Source organism: Pteropus alecto, unplaced genomic scaffold, assembly GCF_000325575.1.
Source record: "Pteropus alecto unplaced genomic scaffold, ASM32557v1 scaffold166, whole genome shotgun sequence".
In the NCBI taxonomy this organism is placed as follows: domain Eukaryota; kingdom Metazoa; phylum Chordata; class Mammalia; order Chiroptera; family Pteropodidae; genus Pteropus; species Pteropus alecto.
In genome coordinates this window covers 2,240,992-2,250,180 of record NW_006439757.1, presented here as the reverse complement: position 1 = coordinate 2,250,180, position 9,189 = coordinate 2,240,992, and the positions used below count along the sequence as shown (strand labels likewise).

At 48.1% G+C, this 9,189-nt stretch overlaps 1 protein-coding gene across 2 annotated transcripts in view; it reads left to right on the top strand.

The window, feature by feature from the left end:
• The first annotated feature begins 1,630 nt into the window (after window positions 1-1,630).
• Window positions 1,631-9,189, top strand: part of CHRNA2 (cholinergic receptor nicotinic alpha 2 subunit) — an 8,772-nt gene continuing 1,213 nt past the window's right edge. Inside the window, exons 1-5 of one of the 2 annotated variants that reach the window (XM_006916974.1) lie at window positions 1,631-1,703; window positions 2,711-2,862; window positions 3,298-3,342; window positions 4,652-4,761; window positions 8,006-9,008. In XM_006916974.1, the coding sequence (XP_006917036.1) occupies window positions 1,631-1,703; window positions 2,711-2,862; window positions 3,298-3,342; window positions 4,652-4,761; window positions 8,006-9,008 (1,383 nt within the window). Of the gene's footprint in view, window positions 1,704-2,644; window positions 2,863-3,297; window positions 3,343-4,651; window positions 4,762-8,005; window positions 9,009-9,189 lie in introns of those variants that run through there. The other variant, XM_025050416.1, reaches the window with a different exon arrangement.

The window sequence follows — 9,189 nt, the reverse complement described above, 5'->3', positions numbered from 1 at the left end:
ACATTGTTAAAGCACTTTCAGCCATATTCTCCTTTCTTTTTAAATTGTGGTAAAATATAAACAACATAAAATTTATTCTTAGTGACGTTTAGTACATGCACAATGTTACACAAGCATTATCACCACCATCTAGTTCCAGAACATTCTCATCATCCCAAAAGAGAACACCAACCCATTATCTCCACCGAGAGTCAATGCTCTATCCTGAGGACCTGACCAGAACCTAACACACAGTTGGCATTCGATACATACAATGTGTGCCCGAACATAAGACAGCCCCGTTTTCCCAATAAAGTGAGTTTTTATCTTTTTTAAAAAGGTATTAACTTGAATATGTAAACTTTTTAGAGTAGTATTTAATATATTTCAATATTTTTCCCTCTTATCATTTTATTTTATTTTTAAATTTTTATTTTTCCATTAGAGTTGACAGTCAATATTATTTTATTTTAGATTGAGGTATACAGCATAGTGGTTAGACATTTAGTGACCCACATTTTAAATCACATACTACATATAAATACATTAACTTAAAAGTACAGCTTTTCCCCAGCTCTCCCTGTTTTTGAAATATTCAAACACTTCACTCACATCTTTGACATCAGTGTCCTTGTCATCCCCAGAATGATATTTTTTGAATCAGCCATCTTTGTTCTGATTTATAGTAACATCCCCACAATCTAAGGAGAGTTGGCTAGTTCTTATTAATCCAGAAGGTGCTTTTTCAACAGCTTTTTTTGAGATGCATACCATAAAATCCACCCTTTTAAAATGTACAATTCGGTGAATTTAGTACATTCACAGAATTGTGCAACCATCACCACTAGGTAACTGCAGAACATTCCTATCACCCCAAAGAGAAACCTGTCTCACCAGCAGTCACTCCCTCTTCTCTGCTCTCCTGCCCCTGGCAACCACTAATCTGCTTTCTGTCTCCATAGATTTACCTATTCTGGATATTTTATACACATGGAATCATATAATATGCAGCAGTTTTTTTGTTTCTGGTGTCTTTCACTTTGCATGATGTTTTCAAAGTCCATCCATGCTGGAGCACGTGTCAGCACGTCATTCCTTTTTATGGCCGCAAAGTATTCCATTGTGTGGACATATCATTTTTTCCCCTTCATCAGCTGATTGGCATTTGGGTGCTTCCCCCTTTTGACTATCATGAATAGCACCCAAATTCTTTTATTGACCACGCTTTGCTGTATGATTATCCCCATTTTACACACGTAACACTGAGGCCAGAGCAATGGGGACTTCGGTCTCATCTTGTGACATCCTCTGTCCAGTGGGTCAAGGTTTATCTTAGGGAAGAGTAGCTGCTTGACTCTGAGAAAGCGAAAGATACGGGTTCCTCAAACCGAGGAAAGCCCGAGACCCCTCCATTCCTGGGAAGCTTGGCTGCTCACCGGTCACACCACTGTGGAGTGTGAGGAGCAGGAGCACATCTGTGTCAAGGACGCGCTACCCTAAGACCATTTCCTGGGCATACTCAGGTGCAGCGGTGAGAGGAAGCTGTGTGGAATCCAGCGGGAGCTTGGAGATTTCAGCAACTCGGCCGTGCTGTGGGGGCGGGTTCGAGCCTTCTGTTGTCCAGCGGAGTCCAGACTCCTCTTCTGAAGCCATGGGCCCCTTCTACCCTGCACTCCCAGCCATGACAAAGCTTGGCCTGTGGTGGCTCCTTCTGATTCCAGCAGGTGAGTGAGTATCACCCCTAGGACATCATATTGCACTGCAAGCTCACACCTCATGGAAGAAACTTCTGCAGGTGGGATCATGGCAAACGCCAAAGCTGCAGGGGACTTCAAGTAGCTCATCCCACAGTGAGAAGGTGGTGGGGCACTCATGGCTCTGACATTGGCAGCTGTGTCACCTTGAACCTCCCTAAGCTTCAATGTTCCTTATCTGCAAATACCAATCGTACTGTGAACCTCTCAGGGTTATTATGAGAACTACATGAGATGGGAGTTTGTGACTAGTACCTGGGATACAGCAGGCGCTCAATATGTGGCAACTATTGCTATTGCTATGCTTTTCTGAATTTTAGAGCAGTAGTCTCTGCTTGCTTGGGAACCCTAAGAGGCGAAGCTGTTTGCAGAACATGGAGAAAACAGACATGACGGATTCCATCAGACAATTTGGGGACAATTTTGCCTAGCTAATAAGGAGCAAATACCAGTGGTTTAAGAAAAAATGGGGGAGATGCTCAAAGTGGCAGAGGATTTCATGGTTATCATTAGGGGTTCATTGATAAGTGGATGGGAATGGAAGGCTCGTTATAACACCTGAAAACTCTTCTCCCTGCAGCTCATCCCACACAAACCAGACGTCTCCCCACATTGCTGCCTCCTTGCAGGTTCCTCAGTTGAAGTCTGAATTTCATCTCTAGGTCTGACTTCTTCCTCACTCCTCTGCCTCAGCACGCCTCCCCGGCACTTATTTTCAAGTCTTCTTATACAATAATCAGAGTAACCGACACTTCCTGAGCTCCAACCATGTGTTGGTTGCTTTGTTAAGCTCTAATAAACATCATCATATTTAATCCTCAACGGCGTTGTGAGACAGGTGCTGGATAGTGTCCCCACTTTACAGATGAGGAACCTGCGGCTTAGTGAGGTTGAGTGGCTCTGATTTGATGGGAGTGGGGGCGGAGCGCCCACCACCGTGAACTCCGGAGACCCCACGCTCCTCTCCTGTTCCACAGCGCAGGCGCCACAAGCCCGCCCCGGCCAAGCGGAGGACCGGCTCTTCAAACACCTCTTTAGGGGCTACAACCGCTGGGCGCGGCCGGTGCCAAACACCTCAGACGTGGTCATCGTGCGCTTTGGGCTGTCCATCGCCCAGCTCATCGATGTGGTTCGTCTTTGCACCCTGGGATCAGCCCAGAGACCAAGGGCCTGTTTCCCGGGTCCTCCCTCCCTCCCCAGCTCCAGCCCCCCAACCCACCTCAATCAGAGCTTCCTTCCCTCCTCTCCCTGCTCTCCCTGCCCCGCAAGCCCCGGAGACCCTCCTGGGAGGGCCCTGATAAGCAGCAGTGGGTTTTCTAGATGCTTTGCTTGTTTCCACTGGACACAAGCCCAGAGGACCCAAGCGGCCTGTGCGATCCTGAGGAATCAGTAAGGCGGGCAGTATCAGGAAAGGTCATGGGCGGGCTGGGCTTGCAGTATCATGTAAGAAGTTCTGCCAAGTGGGGGGCCTGAATCAGCCCATCCCGTGCCACCCTGTCTTTTGGGGCTGATTCTGTCACTCTGACTGCTCTTACCTCTCTCTCCCTCTCCGCCTATGGGCCAGGATGAGAAGAACCAAATGATGACCACCAACGTCTGGCTAAAGCAGGTGAGGGCTCCTCTCTGGACAGAGGCAGGAGCAGGGAGATGCTTTTCCTTTCCCACATCTGCTTCCAGGAACCAATCCCGTTTCCCCTCATTCCTTCCTGAATCCCCACCCAGGCCGATGCGTTTTTATAAACGTTACATGACTGTTCCTAGAGGGGAAAGGCATCATGCGTGGGGGCCTTTCATGCATGGGGGCCACACTGCACTATCTTAGCGCAAACGCACAAAAGCAAATCGGCCCCTGGACTTAGGGCAGGCCTGGACTTCGGGAGGCAGGGGTTCAAGTCCCAGTTCTGCCAGTTACTAGCAGCATATCCTCCATCTCGCTTTCCTCACCCACATTTATGGGATTGTTATGAAGATTAGAAAGAATGATCTAAAGTACCCATAACAAAGTTGCCTTTATAAATGGTCGTGGTTATTATTTTAATTATTATAGGCCCCTGAGAGACAAAGGACAGGATTGTGTGTCAACACCAGTTATTATCTGTTGGAATAGTTGTCCCTTTCAGGTCCAGGGGCACATGGGAAACCCTCCCAGAAACAGGACTATACAATTTTGGAGTTTTATCATCGCTCAGATACTCATTTATTGAGCATCTACCAGGAGCCTGGTATTAGGGATGCAGGGTGGAAAAGATGTCCCTGACTTCATGGGCCTTAAAGAGACATTAAATAAATGAATAAATATGCAAATCCACATGTAATCACCACTTGTGACAGTGCCACAAAGGAAAGCTTCCAGGTGAAGAGTCCTAATCTGGTTTGGGGGAAAAACATTCACTTGGACCTGCTGGTGGAGGCGCTGCTGGGACTCCTAGGTGCCCCTTTCTCAGCTGTGTAATCCGGTCCTCAGTTTCCTTATCTGTTAAGTGGGGGAAATACTCCACCCACTGGTCATTCCTTGCCCGGTTCTCCTGTTGAGCTTTTTCCTAGACAGAGGGTATAAAAAACTTTGTAAATTGTGATGCCCTAAAAAAGTGTTACTACATATGAGTGAGGTGGCCCACCAGAGTCACCCAGCTAGAGAGTGGCAGAATGAGGACTAGGGTGACCTAACCACTAGCTGGCCGTGCCGGCGACCGACTCTGAGCCCTGGAACTGGGGCAAAGCAAGAGCGCAAGCCAGCTTACACTGGACTCCTGATTCCCCGCTCGGAGCCTTTCCTGCCCGGTGCGGCTGGGAGCGGGGTGGGAGCTCTGTGGTCTTGAGTTCCGCTGCTGGGGCGTCCCCAAGCTGCCCTACGTTTGCCTGAGGCCCCTCCGGTGACAGTACCCTGCGATCTGACTCCCCTCCCCACCCACACACAGGAGTGGAGCGACCACAAACTGCACTGGAATCCGGCCGATTTCGGCAACGTCACATCCCTCCGGGTCCCATCAGAGATGATCTGGATCCCCGACATTGTCCTCTACAACAAGTAGGTAGCCACCCAGGTCCTGGGAAGGCCCCTGGGAGGCCCCCTGGGAAGGCTCCTGGGAAGGGTGGCTGAGTTGGGCCTGGGAAGTGCGCCCCCTGTGTCTCGGCTTTGTTGCTTCCCTCTCAATTCTTGCTTTGTTAATACTAGCTAGCCCCCCTCCTCGACCTTTTCTCTTGATTCCTCTATTTTTTCATTTTGTTCTCTCACTCATACGTCCAAATTTATTGAGCACCTACTATGTATCAGTGCCTGGCACTGTGCTAGTGGGACACAGATTTGCAAACACTGAGTAGTATTTGAAAAACATGCAGGCTGGGAAAAGCAATGCCTAAGGATTGGAGGTTTGCAGGATGGCAGCCTTGCTGGAAAAGACAAGCCGCATAGGAGTGACACCCTCGAAGGGAGCAAGCTCACTTGGAATGGTTTTTCAAAAAAAAAAAAATTATATTACTTAGAGTTGCCTTATATTCAAGACCAAAAAGGACCAGTCTTTGAGCATAATGACTAGAAGCCAATAAAAGGCAGAGGACTCTGAAGAGAACCCCAGTGGGTGGGAGTGGAGGGGGGCTGATAGAAGAAATAGAAATCTATGTTTATTTATAGTGTTTGGTAGTAGGTAGTTCTTCATTTCGAAGTCAAGATCTTAAAATTAAAAGATATTTGGCACTATGTTCATCTAAAATGTTTTCTAAAGTAGGGCCCTAAGGAATCCCTAGAGATATGAATAGGTATGAAAAATGGCCTTGTGGTCCAATAATTTTGGATAACATTATATGTTCTTGACCCTCCTGGTCCTTTGAAAAATGTCATTTCACCACAGCATTTATTTATTTATTTATTTATTTATTTAAGAACAAATCTTTGTATTTATTTATTTTATTTTTGTTTTTTATTTTTTTAAGTTTATTATGGTAGCATTGGTTGACACGATCATATAATTTTCAGGTGTACATTATAATTTGATATCTATATATCCTATTGTGTGATTACCACCCAAAGTCCAGTTTCTTTCAGCTACCATATATTTGATCCCCTTTACCCACTTCACCCTCCCCCAGCCCCCCTGTATTTGACCCTCTTTACCCCATCTACCTCTTCCCTCCTCCCCGCGCTCCCCGCTACTCTCTGGTAAACACTAGTCCATTGTCCAAGTCCCTGAGTCTCTGTTTGTCCTGTTCGTTTGTTACTTTTAGGTTTATATACCACATGTAAGTGATACCATGTGATTTTCAACTTTTTCAGTCTGGCTTATTTCGCTTAGCATGATTATCTTGGGGTCCATCCATGTTGTCGCAAATGGCAGTGTTTCATCTCTTCTTACGGCTGAGTAATTTTCCATTGTCTATATGTACCACAGCTAGGACACCATAATATTTAAATATTAGAAGTTGTACAGCCAAGAAACCCATTTAGCCCAGTGTTTCCCAATTCATTTGACCCGAATTTGGAAAATCTATTTTTAAACAATAAAATAAAGGAGAGAAGATCCACTTCTGGAGTTTTGGTGCCTCCGATTAGGTCAGAGGGACATGACAGTGACTCCTCCCACCGGAACCATCTCTGTAAACACACAGTCGGAGTGAGTTACCTGGAAGGTCTCACACCACAGGTGTTTGCTGCTACCTTTGGAATCACGGAAGCCTCACCCCATATATCTGTGCCAGGGAGCAGGTGCCCTAGATCCTTCTAGTTTCTGCTTCCTGTGCATCTGGCAGAAGTCAGGAGCAAAGTCCTTAGCATCAGATATGACCTGGAGTTTTAGGATTGCCAGTAAGGATTCAGACAGTGGTACCTGGATTTAACAAGAAATTCTTATAATAGGACAAAAGTTGAAACCCAGTTCTTACATTTAAAGAAGGGTCTCCTCCATCCAAACACTCCACTGCAGGTTAACTGGAAGATCAAGGAAATTACACCTTTCCTTCCTCAAAACAGGCGCATGTTGCCATCTACTGGTGATCATGTGTGATGACAAAAATACCTTTTAAAAAAAAAAAATTTAAACTTTTGCCCTGATCAGTTTGTTACTCTCTTTCAAACTTCCTGTTTCCAACCTGCTAGTACTCTAGCCTGAAACTACTCCATGGGAGAGAAGTCCCTCTTCCTGTGTGCTCTTCTGGTTCCCCTGCCTTTAGGATTGACCTTGGGAACTGGAGGAGGAGCGTTGGCTCCTTAAAGACTCGGGCGCAGGACTTACTGTGCCATCTCCCAGGCGGAATCAGGGGCTCAGGCTCCAGGAAGCCCCGCCTGACTAGTTACTGCTAATCCACTGTCCCTAGAGCCCTTGTGGGCCCTTAGATGCTTAGCCCCATGACACTGCCAGCCTCATCTCCCACAGCCTCCTCAAGCCCCGCCCCTCATGCCCTGCCCCCGTGTGAGCTTTGTCTTTCTTCTCTGTTCTTTGTTCCAGAGGATGCTCTACTGGTACCCTCTCCACCCTGTCTCTCTGCCAAATTCTAATGTTAGTCAAGGCCTTGCTGAAATGGCAGCCTTCATGGTGATCCTGCTCACTTCAGCCAGAAGGGAGTCCCCTTCCCATAGTTCTTGGGGATGGGGGAGGGTCGGGCAGCCTCAAAGCACTGTTGCTAACCTTCCTCCCTTGTGTGGTAGGTGTTTGGGGCTGCATCTCATTTCCTTCTGGCTCCTTAAAGACAGACTGAGTCTCACATCGCATCCCCCCACAACTCCCGTGTAGGCCCTAGTGGATGAGGCTGGCTCAGAAATGCATGGTAAATGGATGGCATCGGGAGGTATCGTCCTTCACCAGCAAAGATGTTAGGTCTCTTCTGAGCAAGGAACGAAAGATCCCAAGTAGAAAAGACATGACCTCCATCTGAGGGGGAGAAAGTATACTCACAAAATATCACTTAAAAATTTTAACTGAATACAAACAAACTACACATACTCCATGATCACAAATATGTAAAATTGTTATATATATGATGTATAGGACAACCAAATATATATTTATGTAACGTCAGTGTTAATGGTGGCTGTTTTTGAAATTCTTGGTTTTTGTATTCTTCAAAATTTTTACTTTTGTCATTAAAAAGACGATGTTTGAGAAGACAACTCAGGTAGCTATAAAACGTCAGTGCGTCGGGAGAGTCTCACACGTTGGCCTAAATCCCGACAGCTCGGCCAGGCCTGGCTTTGCTGGCGTCTCCCTGCTGCCAGTTGTCCAGAGCCCCTGGTTTGGGCAGCTGGGAGGTACTGGGCCACCCAACTCTTCTTCTTTCCCCAGTGCAGATGGGGAGTTTGCAGTGACCCACATGACCAAGGCCCACCTCTTCTCCACGGGCGTCGTGCACTGGGTGCCCCCGGCCATCTACAAGAGCTCCTGCAGCATCGACGTCACCTTCTTCCCCTTCGACCAGCAGAACTGCAAGATGAAGTTCGGCTCCTGGACGTACGACAAGGCCAAGATCGACCTGGAGCAGATGGAGCAGACGGTGGACCTGAAGGACTACTGGGAGAGCGGCGAGTGGGCCATCGTCAACGCCACGGGCACCTACAACAGCAAGAAGTACGACTGCTGCACCGAGATCTACCCTGACGTCACTTACTACTTTGTCATCCGGCGCCTGCCTCTCTTCTACACCATCAACCTCATCATCCCCTGCCTGCTCATCTCCTGCCTGACCGTGCTCGTCTTCTACCTGCCCTCCGACTGCGGGGAGAAGATCACCCTGTGCATCTCTGTGCTGCTCTCGCTCACGGTCTTCCTCCTGCTCATCACCGAGATCATCCCCTCCACCTCCCTGGTCATCCCGCTCATCGGCGAGTACCTGCTCTTCACCATGATCTTCGTCACCCTGTCCATCATCATCACGGTCTTTGTGCTCAATGTCCACCACCGCTCCCCCAAAACCCACAATATGCCCCACTGGGTGAAGGTGGCCTTTCTCGGTTGTGTGCCCCGGTGGCTTCTGATGAACCGGCCCCTGCCACCCTTGGAGCTCCATGACCCTCCAGATCTGAAGCTCAGCTCCTCCTATCACTGGCTGGAGACCAATGTGGATGCAGAAGAGAGGGAGGAGGAAGAGGAGGAGGAAGACAGATGGGTGACATCCCCCTCCATAGGTGTCCTCTACAGCCATGGTGGTCTGCACCCAGAGGTCTTGGGTCCCAAGGTGGAGGCTCACTTGCAGAAGGGTGGGCCGCTGCTGTCACCTCGCATGCTGAAGGCACTGGAAGGCGTGCACTTTATTGCTGATCACCTGCGGTCTGAGGATGCTGACTCTTCAGTGAGTTGGGGCTGCGCTGCTTCCCTGGGTGGCTCTACCAGCCTCATAGGCAACCATCATACCCCAGGGTGTTAGGTTGGGCCAAGCCAGTCTCCTTCATAAGGACCCTCTCCCTCAGTCATAACGTTTAGGAGTCTGGAAAAATAGTGATGGAGAATGTCTAGCTGGCAGTTCTTAAGAT